The sequence below is a fragment of the Choloepus didactylus genome, chromosome 4 (genome assembly GCF_015220235.1).
Source record: "Choloepus didactylus isolate mChoDid1 chromosome 4, mChoDid1.pri, whole genome shotgun sequence".
Lineage (NCBI taxonomy): Eukaryota > Metazoa > Chordata > Mammalia > Pilosa > Megalonychidae > Choloepus > Choloepus didactylus.
Window position 1 is genome coordinate 148,589 of NC_051310.1, and position 17,372 is coordinate 165,960.

Consider the following 17,372-nt stretch of genomic DNA (forward strand, 5'->3'; position numbering starts at 1 on the left):
CTGAATCCCCTACCCAGAATAAAAGCCCCTTGAGGGCCCCACACAGTGCCTGCTCATAGGTGAATGAAAGCAGCAGAGACATAGTGCTAGCACTCACCCACCTCTGCCTGCTCTGTACAGCCAGTCACTGTCATCTCCGGCTCAATCTCCTTTCCTCCCTGCAGTGGGAAGCCTAGAGCCTCGGATTGAGGTCCTGATTAACCGTATCAATGAAGTTCAGCAAGGTGAGGTCAAAGACCTAGCTGCCAGCCAGTGCCAAGATTTGTAGGGCCCAGTGCAAAGTGAAAGTGTGTGGCACTTGTTCAAAAACTCCTAGGAATTTGAAGACAGGAATAGCAGAGCATTAAACCAAGCATAAGGCCCTTTTAAGTGTGGTGACCTGTGACTGCACACCCATGAAGCTGGCACTTTGTGCCAACTGAGCCCAGCAAGAAGGGTCTGGGCTTTGGAAGCCCTTTTTTTGCCTCTGAAAAATCTGGGCCCCAGGTTTGCATGAAGACAAGCGTGAAATGTTAGTTTGCAAGGGAATAGCAAGGGAAAAGCAAGGCTGGCAGTTGTACTATTACAATGTCTGTCCTTGTGCTCTTTGTTTCAGCAAAAAAGAAAGCCAGTGAGGAGCTGGGAGAGGCCCGGGCCCTCTGGGAAGCCCTGCAGAAAGAACTGGACTCATGTAAGTTTGGAAGGGGGCCCCCAGATGTTCCCACAATGTCTTGTGCCTCTTCAAACCCAATCTTTGAGAGACTGAGTCCTTGCTATGGCCACTGCCTTCCCTGCAGCCTCACTGCCTACCAATATCAGGACCTCACTTTGATTGCTGACACTTTATAGTAGGTTTAAATATTCACTATACTGGGCATACCAAACCTGCTACATGAGCATGGGTGCAGTGGGTGGTCTCTGACGCCTGAACATGTCACTGTGTTTTCCAGTGAATGGAGAGAAAGTGCGCCTGGAGGAGATCTTGAACAAAAAGCAAGGTATTTACAGCTACCTGGTCTCTGCGCTTTTGCCTTTGCTACCCTGTGTAGGTCCATTCTCCCTATTGCAGCTGGAAGCTTTTGAAACTTGAGCCAGGTTCCAACCTTCCTGTGGATTCCACCAGCATTGCAGTAAACTTGTTTCCCTCAAAACCTGACATGATTGCCCAAACCTGATGCCCTTGATGAGCTCTCACAAAGCCCTTTGGTTCGTCTTCCTGCAGAAACACTCAGGATCCTCCGGCTGCACTGCCAGGAGAAAGAAAGTGAGTCACAGAGGTAAGAGGTTCCACCCAAGCCTTGCCCTGCCTTACCCCTTCCTTTTGGTAGAGTAGAGAAAGGAAGGGAAATAACCCTCAGACTCCGACTCCTCATTTCTTCCCACTGTAAAATGGAGAGCCCAACAAGTATCTTCCCCACTCAGCTCCAACATTAGGCAACTCATTGACTGGAATAATCATTCATTTGCTAGTTTGCCAATTAAATTTCAGTCTGTAACTTTACTCTTCATTATTCAGCTCCTCAGCTGTCTATTCACTTATCATTTCTCCATTCATTAGCACTTCCAGCCAGCCATTCTGCTGTCTGTCTACCACTCACCAATCCATCCAACTACCCATCACTCATTTATCCAATTCTCCATTCATCTACCAAACTCTCACCCATCTGTCCATCCAAACACGTGTCCATTCTCTCTCCACTCATCCTTTTTCTTTCCATCCATTTCTCTACCTCCTGAATTCTCATGTTGCTCATTTTTGTGATCAGAGACCCCAAGCTGTGGCACACAGAGGTTGGAACTATTTGGGAAATCTGATGAAATTGCTGTGTGTGTGTGTGTGTGTGTGTGTGTGTGTGTACACATGCACTTAACTATGCCCACACTGATTTCCTGAATCCTCATCAATATACTTCCAGGAAGCCAGTGCTTATGCCACTCCCCACCCCCCTCCCCACAATGTTACAAAGAAGGAATTTAGGAGCCTAGGAGGTGAGGCTCTGGGGGTCCCAGTGGAATGGCAGAGAAGGACTTGAAGCCAGGCCTGCAGAATCCATTGTAGCAAACTACTGGGTCTACAAGTAGGCTTCTTGGGAAGGCAGCCCTGACCAGATGGAGGATGGGATGGGTGGTATGATGCTATCAACAGAGCATCAACAGAAGGAAGCACAAGCTTCTCATCTCAGGCCCGTCCTCAGCCCCCTCTTTCTGGGGGGTCATTCAAGGAACGTGTCTGAGGACTGCCGTGTCCCTCCCCAGGAAGCACACCATGTTGGAGGACTGCAAGGAGCGGATTTCTGCCCTGGATTCCCAGATCGCAGAAGAGAAGAAAAAACAGAGACAGCTGAGGTGAACTCCAGTGCTCAGGGCCTGGGGGGGTTGGGGTGGGCTGTAAACATCAGGAAGGTGGTTCCAAGAGAAGCTGTGTGAGCTGGGGCTTGGAGGGTCTGGCTGGCGAAGGTGCTCCCAGCAGAGCAAAGAGCAGGGGCGAAAGGCCTAGCCTGGCCTGGCCCATCGGGGAGGGGTTCTCTGCCCTTCATCGTTTTGCTCTTGGCCCCCAGGTTGGATTTCGAGGAACAACTGGAGGAGCTGATGCGCCAGCACAAGGACCTCTCAGAATTCCATGTGAGGACAGTCATTGCTGCTCACCCATAGCCACTCCTTCCCGTTTTCCAAATCTTATATAATAGCTCCTACGAAGACCTGCTGCTTAGGCCCAAAACTGTGGGGTCACCCTTGACTCCATCCTCCTTTTGCCTACCACCACCTGAGCTAGCCCTGGTGCCGTAATGTCAAAATGGTTCTGGATTGAGTCGCTCATCACCACCCTAACTGCCAGCCAGTGTCGCCCTCACAGCTGCTCCTGCTTACCCCTCCACACCTCTCCCCACTGCCCTCTAGGATCCAGCCACCCTCAGCAGTCAAAGGAAACCTTGACAAAACCAAGGTCAGATCATTCATACACGGATGTCCATGGAAGATGCCTGGGACATCCAGACCAGTCTTTGCCAGCCTGGGCTTGTTTTTAAGTTGGGAGGGGGACACCAGATGCCAAACCAAAAGTAGGCAGAGAGAAATGGCAGTGTCAGGAGGGGGGAGCTATGTGGGCTGGTAACGTCGCTGTGGATAAAATAATCTCTAGCGTTTGCAGGATTCCCATCAGGGCCGATTTCAACTCTTGCAACATTCCTGAATACCGATGCATAAGCTCTAGCACAGCCCTGCCCGCCTCTGGAGTGAGCGTTCATGGCACAGGGACTCACTGGTGCGGAGGCCCCGAGGCTAGACCAGGCTGGCTGGAGGGAGGAACCGCAGTGGGAGTGTGTTAGGAAGGGAGGTGCGCTGAGTGGCCAGACCCAGCGAGGCCTCTCCAAGGCTGGCGGCGGCAGCCGGGAGGGTGGACAGGCCTCCTTTCTGTCCCCTCAGAGGCCTGAGCGGCTGGTGCGGGAGATCGGCACCCTGGACAGCAGCAAGGAGCAGCTGCTCAAGGAAGGTGAGGCCCGGAGGGTGGGCATCACTGTCCTTCCCTGACCTGCCTCGAACTGCCGTCCCGCTTCCCGCCTCAGAGAGGCTGGTGCAGGCAAAGCTGGAGGACGTGAAGCATCGGCTGCGCTCCCTGTGCGGGGCCAAGGGCCCCGCCACCATTACCGAGGGACTCTTCCTCCGCAGCCAGGAGGCCGCGGCCGCCATGTAAGACGCTGGGCAGGGGGCAGGGGCCCAGAGGGGGCAGGAGGGCTCGGCTGGCCAGGGTGCTGACAACTCCCTTCCCTGCTCCCCAGGCAGCTGTTCAAGGAGGAGAACCAGAAGGCGGAGGAGCTCCTGGAGGCCGCCCAGCAGCACTACCAGCAGCTGCAGCAGAAGCGCCAGCAGCTGCAGGAGAAGCGCCAGAGGTGGGTGCAGCGCAGACCTTCCCATCCCCTACTGGGAAGGTGGTTTTGGGGGTTCTCGCCTCCCTCCCGGCCTTCTATCTCCTGTCTTTTCTGAGCAGAGGCCTCTCCCAGTTCTAGCTGACAAAGCCCTCAGAGCTTTGCACCCTCTTGTCCCTCTCCCCCCTCTTTGTCCCATTCCTGCCCCCTTCTCCCTGTCTGCCTCACTCCACCCTGCTTCCTGTCCAGGCTGAAAGAGGAGCTGGCGAAGTGTGGAGTGCAGGTTCCTGCCCAAGCCCAGAGCACCCAAGAGGAAGGGGTGCGCCCAGGAGAAGTGGTGAGCAGGAGGGTTGGGGGGAGGGATGGGAGCAGAGACTGATCCTCCAAGGATCAGGGCAGGAGGGTAGTGAGGGGTCTGTGGAGTCTTCAGAGGGGGTTCTGCAGGGAAGGGCATTCCCAGACAGAGGTGCCGAAGCAGGAGCGGCCTGATGGTGGCCAAGAGGGGCAGGCGGGAGGAGGTGGGTGCGGTTGTGCATGTGCGTGGAGACTCCCATTCCTGACCCTGACCCTTCGCCCCTCCCATGTGCCACGCCTCCCATAGGCCAAACCCAGGCTCCTCAGAGCCAGAGAGGAGGAAGAGCCACAGCTGTCCATGGAAGAGGGCCTGCCTGCATAGGCCACAGCACACCCCAGCCCTCCCAACTCTAGACTTCATTCCAGGGGTCTGTGGAAAATAAAGGCTGTTTTCACATCACCCGCCTCTGCTGAGTCTGTGCTAGGAGAGGGATGAGAGTCAGGCCAAGATCCTGGCCCCTGAAAGTGGAAAGCCTTGGCCTGACTCCACCCATAGGCCTCTGGAGGCAAACAGCAGGCACTCAGTTAATGCTTGAGAACAAAGTGAGGTATATGTGGATGCCAAAGCTGCCTCGCCCCACCGTGGGCAGTTTCACCACACTAGCCTCCTGGGCGCCCCAGCATCACTGTCACCTCCAGGACTTGAGCGCTGTTCCAGGCCCCCAGGCAAAGGGAGGCACGTAAAAGCAGGCCTGAGACCCTCAAATGGGTCCAGGGGGTCTGGAAACCCTGTAATTACTTGTCCAATTCCTTTATGTAAGGCTGTAGTGCACCCACTCCCCAAAATCCCCATGCTAAGGGTCAGTGTGCTGGGATACTCTGTTAAATGTTCATGCACAGGAAAGGGCAGCAAAATGCCTGCAGCCCTTATAGCTGAACGGAGAAAAAGAAATTGTTTCATGGGCATTAAATATACAACTAAGACACATTTATTAACAGGCACGTGATGGAGTCCTCATTGTGCTTGGAAGTCATGCTCTACAATGTTGTTGGCAATTAGCAGATCCTAGGAGCAGGGCTAGGTTCCTGGGAGTCTCTGATTATTCATTTCATCAAGGTATCAACACATAACCTTGGTTTATGTGTATTTCTGTTTAAAGACACCTTGTATCTTTTAATTTGTTGAGAGAGTCAACAGTGTAATCAGAGCTGCAGGTTTATTGGAAGGAGGTGGGATCTCTCAAGCCCAGGGAGCTAGATTAAGAGCCTCAGTAGCCACCTGGTCACAGCTGTTAATAAAGGCATTTAGAGAATTTCCAAGTTGTGGGGTGGGGGGTGGGGGGGGGGGGGGGGGGTGTTGGTTTACAAGGTCTATCTGGCATTAAAGTTTCTTATTACATCAGGGGTTCTTATAAAGCAGAGAGCAAGTATACGTTGATTCATATGGTGTCAGAAGACAAATTGGAGTTGAGCTTGAAGATTACAGCATTTTATTCTGGACAACAGAAGTTTTGCTTCAGCAAGGAAGTGGGATCACTTTCAAAGATGAAAGCAGCTCCAAGCTTCTAGGGATGGTAAATGATTTTTATAGCTATAAAAATGAAGTAAGTTGACTCCTATTTGTTGGACAAGGGTTTGTCTTATAGGGGTGAGTTTAGGGCAAGTGGGCTTTATTTTGTACTGGATCAAACAAGGAATTAAGGGCTTGATTGGCTATTGGGTTGGCTGCCTTGGTGGGGATTTCAAATTTCAAAAAGTTCTCTGTTTCACAAGCCTTACAGAGACTGCCTCCATTTAACCCCATCTAGAAACTGCATGATTGCTTTCAGAACATCTTAGAGCAACAGTCAAGCAAAGCCTCTGAACATAAATCCAAGAAAGTTTAATCAAATCACATTGGGGGACAGGTAGAACCATAATGCACACCTGAGCAAAGCTTTTCAAACACACAGGCAAGGCACATCACAGCCTTCTTGGCACTTAGTATGTCAGCAGTATGCTTGGGGGCCTTTTTAAACAGTGAAGTCACCAACAGAAAGCAACAAGACAATGCAGTAAATGTGGTACTAAATAGAGTGCAAAAAGGACACCTGTTTACAGTACAAGAACTGAAGCTCAGCTGGAATGTGTGGAGGGACTCATTTTTGCTACTCTGAGTATGTCCCTGAAAGACAGAGGCAAAAATAACCAATATGAAAAATGAACATATATATGAAATGGAAAAACTCATAGAAAAACTAATTAAAAAATATTTGCACAATTTAAAATTTTCACGTACATACCATCAAATGGCAGTCCTAGGTTACTGCACCAGTGAATCCTACCAAGCATTTAATCAAGAAATAATGCCAACAAATACACCAAGTTTTCTACAGATTGGACCAAGAGAGGCCATTTTGGACATTACTGGAACAAATGGTAAACTACAAATGAAATTTGTATATTGCATAATAGAATTTTATCAATGTTAGTTTTCTGGTTTTTATAAATATATTGAGGTTATGTAAGATAATTCCTTGTTTTTAGGATACATACACTGATGTATTTAGTAATAAAGAGGCATTCCAGCTGCCACATACTCTTCAACAGTCCAGGAAAATTATGAAACGACATCCATCTCCCCATTCATGCATCCATCCGGTTATCTGACAGAAAGGGAAGATACGGTAAATGTGGCAAAATGTTAACGTTTGGGGAATCAGTGTGCACGATATCCAGGAATTCATTGTGCTATCCTTGCAACCTATCATAAATCTGAAATTATGTCCAAATAAAAAAAAAACTGGAGAGAAAAAGAGCTCATTATTAGTGTTTATTAGTGTTTACTGGCCACATAATGAAACCACAGAAAGGAAATGGATATTATATAGTCCTCGGGGAATGAAACCCTGCCTAGATGTGTGCAATATCAGAACTCTGTCCTGACATCTGCTGGGCCATTTTTACCAAATATCCCTTTACTTTCTCCTATGGTATTTCAGAAGTCTTAGGAAGGGTGCTCATTGGCACATCTTGAATTAAATGTCCTTCCTTGAAATGATCAAGGTGGAGGCAGAAGGATGAGTTACTTTTATTGGCTCAAATGGGCTACTTACCAGCTCTGTTGCACAGGGCAGGGACTTATTAGGAAAATTGGGAGGAAGGGATACAGAGCAGACATTTGCAAAATCATGACGAATAATTCATCACAAAAATAAAGTACTCCACACACAAAACAAATGTGGGACATTTTGCAACTTATTTTTGAGAACAACATAAAGACTGCCACCAAACCTAATCAAGACATTTTGAAATAGAAAAATTACAGGTCAATTTCTTTCATGATTATAGATGTAAATATTCTAAACAAATTATAACCAAATCAAGCTTATATAAATGCAGGCTTTACATTAAAGGATTAGACATGATGACCAATTTGGGTTTATTCCTAAAACAGCTGGTTTACCATTTGAATATCAAAATAATTCAAACAATAAAAGACACAAATTAAAAAAAGCAAATGATTATTTCAATCGACAAATAAAAGGTCTTTGACAAAATTCAACACATTCACAAGTAACACATCAAAATCTAGGAACAGACAACTAAGGCCAATTCCAATTCCTCCATACTTATTGGTGAAATGTTTAAAACATATTCTCTTAGGTTAGGAACAAGACAAATATGCCTGCTATATCCAAATGTTACAATTATACTGGAAGTTCTGGAGAGTAAAATAAGGAAAGAAATACAGACATAAGAATGTATGATTTTGTACTTTAAAAAAATCTAAAAGAATCTACAGATAGATTACAGAATGGTTAGATGGTATAAAAGCTTCCTAAATACGGCTCAAGATTACAAAATCAACTTTATGTCTTACGTACCAGTGCAAAAGGCCCCAAAATGGCAATGCTTGGGAATCTACAGTTTATTGCAGGTAAAGGATACAATATAGAAACAGCATTAAAACAAAGCCTTGCATCAGTTTAGGATAAGCTTTGCAGCCAAAGGCTGTGTGTCAGGAATCCCCAAAACCCTCAGGTTTAATGATTCACTAGGACTCACAGAGCTCACAAAAACTGTTTCACTTATGATTATGGTTTATTACAGCGAGAGGACACAATAAAATCAACAACAGGAAAAGGTATATAAGGTAGAGTCCAGGAGTGACCATGCACAAGCCTCCACTTGTCCTCTCCTAGTGGAGTTGTGTGCACAGCTCTTAATTCTCACAGCAACTCTGTACAACAACACAAACAGAATACTGTCAACCAGGGAAGCACATCTAACCTCTGGTGTCCAAGGTTTTTACTGGGGGTCAGTTAATGAAGGAATGTCTGCATGGCTGTCCTTAATTACTCAGTCTCTAACCCATAGTGCCTGACCCAAGACCACACCGTAAATCACACGGTTAGCATAACCTGCCTGGCATGGCCCAAGTATACAAAGTCCCAGGAATGCAAAGATGACCTCCTCAGACAGGCTATTCCAAGGGCTTAGGGGTTATGTGCAGGGTTTGAACACTCCAAGCTTTCTGGGTTAACTCGTTATGACACAGGTAACTCCACAAGGGGTCTAAGGGGTCTGGAGAGGCTGGGTCCAGACCCCAATTTTCCTTTCTCTTCCTGGTTGTACCAGGATGCAGTTCGTCTCAGATTAGGAACAAGAAATGTGTGCATGGAATGCCTCAGAACCAGGGGCCTCAAATGGAGTCTAAGGTTTCATCTCCAGCCTGGTGGTCACGCAGTCATGTCCTTGCTATGTACCCAGCCCTGACAGCAGAGCCTCCCATGTTCTCACCAAGACCAGCTAACAACTTGCCAATCATCAATCTCGCTATTATCAAGAAACAATGTTGATAAACTGGTATGACCCACACTAAAACTCAGCTCAGACCCATGGTTGCAAAGCAACATTTCATGCCTTGACAAGGGTCAGTGACTTTCAGATACATCTCTTACTTCAGCAAAACAGCTAAGGCCAATCCAGGCCTGTTAGAATTAACACAGATAGCAACAAATAGGAAAAAGAAATTAAAAAATAGTTATTTACAATAGCATCAAAAATATCATGTGCCTATGAATTAATGTAATGACAGATGCACAATATCTCCTCCCAAAAAAAACTACATGGCTTAGAGAAACTTTAAAAGATATAAAAAATGGAGATAGATAATTTTCATGCATTGGAAACTCATTATTGTAAAGATCCACAAATTGTTCCATAAGCTAATTGCAATTTCAATAAAAATTCTAGCAGGTCTTTTTGTGTGAATACACAAGCAGATTCTGAAATGAATATGAAAACACAAAGGGTCAAGCATATCCAAGCAGTTGAAAATGAACAGGGTAGGGGGATTTACTCCACAGCAGACCAAAATATTTTATGAATCTATAGTGAATAAGATCTTGTGGTATTGATGGAAGGACAGACAAACAGCACAAAGAGAGAGTTTAGGAAGAGGTTGCTGCCTGCATGGCAGCCCTGCAGAGCACTGGGAATAAACAACTTTCAATAACTGTTGCTGGGTCAGATGGGTATCTACTAGGAAAAAAGTAATATGACCTCTACATCATAACATACCAAAAGATAAATATATTTAAATGTGAAAAATAATTTTTGAGAAAAACTTCATGACTGGGTTGTTGAGAAAGCTTTCCTACATTGGAGTTTTACAAAGTATAAATTGTAAAGAAAAAGATTGGCAAACTGACACATTAAAATTAGGAATTTATGTTCACCAAAAGATATCATCAAGAGTGTACAAAAGTAAGGCAGAAGGGGGATGCAAAATGAGACGAAATAGTTTCAGTGGCTGAGAGATTCCAAATGGAGTCGAGAGGTCACTCTGGTGGACATTCTTATGCACTATATAGATAACACCTCTTAGGCTTTAATGTATTGGAATAGCTAGAAGTAAATACCTGAAACTACCAATCTCCAACCCAGCAGTCTGGACTCCTGAAGACAATTATATAATAATGTGGATTACAAGGGGTGACAGTGTGATTGTGAAGACCGTGTGGATCACACCCCCTTTATCTAGTGTATGGATCAGTGGAGGAATGGGGATAAAAACTAAAAGACAAATGGGGTGGGATGGGGGGATGATTTGGGTGTTTTTTTTCACTTTTATTTTTTATCTTGTTCTGGTTCTTTCTGATGTAAGGAAAATGTTCAGAGATAGACTGTGGTGATGAACGCATAACTATGTTATCATACTGTGGACAATGGATTGTATATCATGGATGATTGTATGGTGTGTGAATGTATTTCAATAAAACTGAATTTAATAAAATAAAAAAAAAAAAAGTAAGGCAGAGAGTGGGAGAAGATATTTGCAATGCATATATCTAACAAAGGGCTCATATTCCAGAATACACAGACAATTATATATTTGTAAGGAAAAAGCAGAGAATCCAAAAGAAAAATCAGATAAGAGACTACAACAAGCACTTCCAAAAAGAGGATATCTAAATGGCAAATAAATATGAAAATGTGTACAAATCAAGAACAATTAGAGAAGTGAATCAAGAGTAATTAGAGAAGTGAAAATCAAAACCAGCAGATACTGCTACAAACCCAAAAGAATGGTAAAAACAACCACAAAGAAAACAAAATCAGAGTAACTGAAATTGTCATACTTCACCGTGGGAGTGTAAATTAGTAAAGCTCTTTTGGAACAGTTGGGCAGTTATCTACTTAGGCATACTCTCTGAACCAGCAAATTCCACTCCTAGATGGAAGAAAATGCAGTAAAAGATTTTACAAGATTGTTCTAACAGTTCTATTTACAATTTTAAAAAATAGTGGTTACCGTTAGGGAGAATGGGAGATAATGAGTGCAAGAGAGAGGTTTGCTGGGGGCATTTTGCTAATATTCTCTTCTTGACCTACAAGGCAGTTCCATGATGTGTGCCCCTTGTGATAATTCATTGGCCTGTATAATTTTGATGCTTTTCCTCCTCTGTATGCATGTTTTACTTCAATAAAAATAAAGTTTATTAAGTAAAGGGGGTAGGGAAGATGCAGAGATATGGGATCATATGGGGGATAAGAAAACTTTTTGGTGTAATGGATGTGTTCATTATCTTAACTGTGGTGATGGTTTCATGGGTGTATACACATGTCAACTATAAAATTCATGTGAATAATAAATATGTACATGAAATTAGCCAAGAAACTCCTGAAACAGAGCAACAGAAGTAACTAGCATTACCTGATATTAATATATGAAAGTATTATGTAGCAATAATAGATAGGGCACTCAAGGACAAGACTATGGATCATGTCCACAAATAGATCCATATGGATGTAGGACTTGTTTATATATTACAAATGGCATTTAAGAGAAATAGAAATACAGATGGAATTCTAACCATATCAATAATAAGATTAAATGTAAATGGATTAAACAATCGAATCAAAAGACAGAGATTTTCAGACTGGATTTTAAAAGAAGAAACCTAAGATCTAACTATATACTGTTTACAGGAGACATGCTTTAAATTCTAATACACAAATAGGATGAAAGTAAAAGGATGGAGAAAGATATACCATGCAAACAGCAATCACAGGATAGCTGCATACCCAACTCATTCTATTATGACAACATCACTAATTCCAAAGCCAGATAAAGATACTATAAGAAAAGAAAATTTTTTTAGACCATTCTGTCTAATGAATATAGTTGCAAAACTCCTCATCAGAATATCTCCAAATCGAATCCAACAGCACATTAAAAGAATTATACACCATGATCAAGTGGATTTTATCGCATGTATGCAAAGTTGGTTCAACACAAGAAAATCAATTAATGTAATATACCATATTAAGAAATTAAAGAGGAAAAACTACATGATCATCTTGATTGATACAGAAAAGGCATTTGACAAAACTCCAGCAGTATTTCTTGATAAAAACACTTCGAAATAGAAGGAAAATTCTTTAACATGATCAAGGGCATATATGAAAAATGCAAAGCTAACATCATACTCAATGGTGAAAGACTGAAAGCTTTCAAGACAAGGATGCCCGCTGTCACCATTGTTATTCAACATCGTGCTATATGTTCTAGCTAGAGCAGTTAGGCAAAAACAAGGAATAACATCACTTCATTAGGATTTAATAAATGATTACAACTACTGACTCATTATATAGATATTTCTTTTTAGTTTCTAGTGTATTAGAATACCTAGAAGGAAACACCGGAAATTGTAGAGCTGTAACCCAGTAGCCTTGATCTTTGATAATGAGATAATGATTGCATAGCTATATAGCAAAAGAAAAAAAAAATTGATTGCTCGTGTTTGTATGGATCTACTTCTGGATGTTTTATTTTGTTCCACTGATCTATGTATCTATCTCTGACAATACTACATTGTCTTACTTAACCTACCTTTATAATAAGTCTTAATATTGGGAAGAGTGCAATACTAGGGGTCAATAAGTGGGGAGATAAGGAGTATGGGATATTTGGGGTTTTCTTCTTCCTTTTGTTTCTTTTTTTGGAGTAATGCAAATGTTCTAAAATTGATCATGGTGGTGAATGCACAACTATGTGATGATACTGTGAACCATTGATTGTTTACTTTGGATGGATTGTATGGTGCATGTATATATCTCAGAAAAATTATATTTAAAAAAACCAACATGGTACTGGCATAAAGACAAACATATTGATCAATGGAATCAAATTAAGAGTTCAGAAATAGACCCTGACATCTATGGTCAATTGATTTCTGACAGGGCTGCCAAGTCCACTCAACTGGGTCAGAACAGTCTCTTCAACAAATGGTGCTGGGAAAACGAGATATCTGTATCCAAAAGAATGAAAGCAGACCCTTGTCTCATGCCTTATACAGAGAGTATCACAAAATGGATCAAAAACCTAAATATAAGATCCAGGAGTTAAAAAGTAAATGTAGGGAAGCATCCTCAAGACCTTGTGGCAAGTGGTGGTTTCTTAGACCTTGCATCCAGAGCACAAGCAACAGAAGAAAAAAATAGATAAATGGAACCGCCTTGAAATTGAATAATTTTGTGCTTCAAAGGACTTTGTCCTTTGGGAGAAAATATTTGGAAACCATGTATGTGATAAGGATTTAATATCCAGAATATATAAAGAAATCCTACAACTCAACAACAAAAAAGACAAAGAACCCAATTAAAAAGTGGAAAAAAGATGTGAATAGATATTTTCTCAAAGAGGAAATACAAATGGCTAAAAAGAACATGCAAAGATGCTCAGCTAAGTATAGAACTGCCACACAATCTGGCAGTCCCCACTAGGTGTATACCTAGAAGAACTGAACGTAGGGATGTGAACACACATCTGCACACTGATGATCATAGTGTTTTTGTTTTTGCTATTATTACTCACAATTACCAAAAGATGGAAACAACCTAGATGTCCACCATCTGATGAATGGATTGTGAGGACCTAGGGCCCGGGGCCTGGATCCCTCCTGCATATGAGATACACGCAGACACCCACATGACCAGGCCACAGGCCCTCCCCCGGTGGGGGGGGACCATTAAAACTTCCCCCTAATCACTGTTAGTAAACAAATCTCAGGAGATCCTGTTGTAATCAAACATCAGGAGACCTTGTAACCAAATCTCATGATAAACGATGTCATCACAAACCTTTATAAGCAACCCCCCACCCAGCACTGCGCTCCCTCGCTCTCTCTCTCCCTCTCTGTGCAGAACGTTGACTTCACTGTTCCTGACCCACCCCAGTCAGGAAGGTTTGTCTCCTGTGCGTAAGTCCCTAAATAAACTCTTAGGTAACTCCATGCCAGGCATGTTCTTCGGTCTTGGGGCTAATCTGGGTTGGAACATGGATAAACAAAATGTGGTATACACATACAATGAAATATTATTTAGCTGTAAGGAGAAGTGAAGTCCTGATTCATGGGACAACATGGATGAACCCTGAGGACATTATGTTGAGTGAAATAAGCCAGACACAAAAGGACAAATATTGTATGATCTCATTAATACAAACTAATTATAATGAGCAAACTCATAGAGCTCATATCTAGAATATAGGTTACCAGGAGATGGAAAGAATGTAGAGAATGGGGAGCTGATGCTTAAGTTGTGCAGAATTTTTAATAAGGCATGTTATAAATGTTTGGAAATGGATAGAGGTGATGGTAGCACATTGTTGTGAGCATAAGTAACAGCACTGAACTGTGTGTGTGATTGTGGTTGAAAGGGAAAGTTTAGGTAGGGTTGTGTGTGAAACTTGAAGGAAAGCTAGAGGATAAAACACGGGAATGTATAACAAAGTGAACCCTGTTGTGGACTATAAATGTGGTTAATAGTACAAATAGAAGAACATTCTTCCACGAACTATAACAAATATACATCACTATTATAAGATACTAATAATAGGGTGATATATGGGTAAAACACCTAATATGCAAACCAAGGACTATAAAACCAGTAATAATTTCAATATTCTTTCATCAATTGTAATGAAGGTACCACACCAAGGCTAAGTGTCAATTATATGGTGGTACAAGGGGTGTGGGGTTTTTCTTTTTGGAGCAACTACAACGTTCTAAAATAGATTGTAGTGATGAAAGCACAGCTCTGTGATTATACTGAGAGCTATTGATTGTACACTTTGGATGGATTGTATGGTGTGTGAATAAAACTGCTTTTAAAAAAAGATCTCAAATCAATAACATAAATTTGCTCTTTAAGAAACTAGAAAAAGAACAAACTAAATCCAAAGCAAACAGAAGGAAATAAAGATTAGTATGGAAAAGAGTGATAGACAAATGACGGGACTGCTAAATATTTGCTAAGCATTTGGGAAGTAAAAGGGAACACTCTGTTATCTCACTCCTTATACCAAAACATGTTTTAGAGGAATCTAAGCTTGCAATGGAAAGAAAATGGAAGCATATAAAAAAACATGTTGTACCTATTTATGTAAGAGTGTAGATCTTTCTGTCAGGGAATATTCACAAAAGGCAAAAAGGAAAAAAATGATAATTTAACTCCATATAAATACAAATTTTCTACTAGGAGGAAAGGAAAAAAGGAAAGGAGGTTGGGAAGGAGGAAGAAAGGGGGGCGGAGAAGGGGAGAGAAGAAGGGAAATCTTGAGACAAAAGACAAACATGTAAAAGCTATTGGCAACACAAATGCCAAAGAGGATAATTTACAGAGTGTCATAAATAAAAGAGAAAAAGCTTAGAAGACCAGTGGAAAAAGTTATATTGGATACAGCGGGTCAATTTTCAGACAAACAGAGATGGCCCTTAACCACATTAGGAACATAAAAAGTACAAGAAGAAAACCCCAAAGCTCAAGTGAGCTCATCATGGGGTGACAAAGCCATTAGAGGAAGCCCTCGGGAAGGTGAGGTGGCAGAGGCTGGCCCAGGCCCCTAATGCTACTCCTGGGGCCGTGTGGGCACAGCTGCTCTCCTCTGCAGAAACAACATCAAGAGGCAGCACCCCCAGGGGTGTAGTCGTCTCCCTGGAAATGTGGGAGGTGACACCTGGGGATAAGCCTGGACCCAGTATCGTGGGGTTGAGAAAGCCTTTTGGTCCAACACAGGGAAGAGAAATGAAACAAAACAAAGTTTCAGCGGCTGAGAGATTTCAAATGGAGTCAAGAGGCCATTCTGGAGTTACTCTTATGCATTATATAGAAATTCCTTTTCAGTTTTTAGTTTATTAGCTAAAAGGAAATACCTGAAACTGCTGAACTGCAATGCAGTATCCTTGATTCTTGAACATGACTGTATATAGCTTATATGGCATGACTGTGTGAAAACCTTGTGACTCACACTCCCTTTATCCAGTGTATGGACAGATGAGTAGAAAAATGGGGAAAAAAAGTAAATGAATACTAGTGGGGAGGAGGAGTATGGGATGTTTTGGGTGTTCTTTTTACTTTTATTTTTATTCTTATCTTTACTTTTATTTTATGGAATAATGAAAATGTTTAAAAATTGATTGTGGTGATGAACACACAAGTATATGATGATACTGTGAACAATTTGGATGATTGTATGGTATATGAATATATTTCAATAAAATTGCATTAAAAAAAGAGGCAGCACAGAAGCTCAAAGAGATGAGAACAAAGCAAAATTTGCCAAACTCTGTAATGGTTTTCCCTCAGCAAAATAAGGAGACCATCCTGTCTGCAGAGGATTTCTCAGTGGGTTTTTGTAGACAATGTTGTACTCACTTACTACCTTGTAACCTTTTGCTTTCATCCGCCGTTTCAAACTCTAGATACAAAGCAAAATTTAGTTTTATTCAAAAGAAGGCATTTGAATGATTCATATCCCTCTCGACCTGGACACCCCCATCTCCGCTGCCTGCCCTCACGGGGTCTCCCTCGAGTTCATGTGTTTGCAACACCACTACAGGGCCAGCCCCAGGACGGCCCTCCGCCCACCAGCCCCCCCCACCCCGCACCAGGTCTCCAGTCCTGGGAGAGCCCCAGCCCTCAGGGCTGCAGGGAGGGTGGCGGGTGGAGAACTACGTCCCTGCCTGGGCACCCCCCACCCAGGGAGCCCCACACCCTGGTTCTCCCCAGGACCCCACCCCGCCTCCTGAACTGCCACAAGCCCCTCCCCAGACTCCAGGCACTCCTCGGAGATGCCCCACGGAAGGGTCTGGCCAGCTTGGACCCCGACCCTTCTCCGGTCAGCCCCTCCTGTCTCCATGGTCCATAGCTGTTAGGGGCATCAGGATTTACCCAGCTTGCAAGCCCACGTCAGCCCATTAGCAAGCTTCTGTCTCGTGGTTGTCGGCAGAAGACTTGAGTCGCCCAGACTGGCAGGAGTGTGTTGCTCAAGGCCCAGGAGGCGGCGCGGCAGGCCCAGCACGGTCGCCTCAGCTCCCCTTTCCACCCGCAGCACACGGGCTCAGGTGGAAGCCAGACCCGGGGGCGGCGTGGCGGCGGGGGAGCCCGGGACCAAGGGCAAGCAGCAAATGCAACAAGTAGCACACAAGCCAGTCCTTGTGCCGTGCCCCCCACCCACCCGGGCGGCAGTCACTGGCACCACGCGGTGGCCCCTCGACCCGCTTGGTGCCTGCGCTACCAGCTGCAGGAAACACCCGGCGTGCGGACACGCACCAGCCCCGGGCCCCCGCTCCCCGCCTCCCGGCCTCGCCTCGGGGACTCGCAGACCTGCCAGCCGGAGCCCCGAGGGAAGAAGACCGCGCGGCCACCTCCCTTCCCAGCGACCCCGGCCCACCTCGCCCTGCTCCT

General features: G+C 44.0%; 1 protein-coding gene across 1 annotated transcript; it reads left to right on the forward strand.

The window, feature by feature from the left end:
• Nucleotides 1–941: 941 nt before the first annotated feature.
• On the forward strand, nucleotides 942–4,585 carry LOC119530986 (synaptonemal complex central element protein 1-like). The gene is made up of 9 exons (XM_037831634.1): nucleotides 942–977; nucleotides 1,202–1,256; nucleotides 2,202–2,325; nucleotides 2,538–2,601; nucleotides 3,403–3,469; nucleotides 3,543–3,666; nucleotides 3,756–3,866; nucleotides 4,092–4,179; nucleotides 4,444–4,585. Exons 3-9 carry the CDS (start codon nucleotides 2,246–2,248, stop codon nucleotides 4,516–4,518), a joined length of 609 nt encoding a protein of 202 aa, XP_037687562.1. The 5' UTR covers nucleotides 942–977; nucleotides 1,202–1,256; nucleotides 2,202–2,245; the 3' UTR covers nucleotides 4,519–4,585.
• The last annotated feature ends 12,787 nt before the right edge of the window (nucleotides 4,586–17,372 follow it).

Excerpts from the sequence above, each read along its gene's own strand:
- LOC119530986 (XM_037831634.1), top strand. The coding sequence starts at position 2,246 with ATGTTGGAGGACTGCAAGGAGCGGATTTCTGCCCTGGATTCCCAGATC. Across the intron at positions 3,470-3,542 it reads GGAGCAGCTGCTCAAGGAAG|AGAGGCTGGTGCAGGCAAAG; the intron begins GTGAGGCCCGGA and ends TTCCCGCCTCAG. Across the intron at positions 3,867-4,091 it reads CTGCAGGAGAAGCGCCAGAG|GCTGAAAGAGGAGCTGGCGA; the intron begins GTGGGTGCAGCG and ends CTTCCTGTCCAG.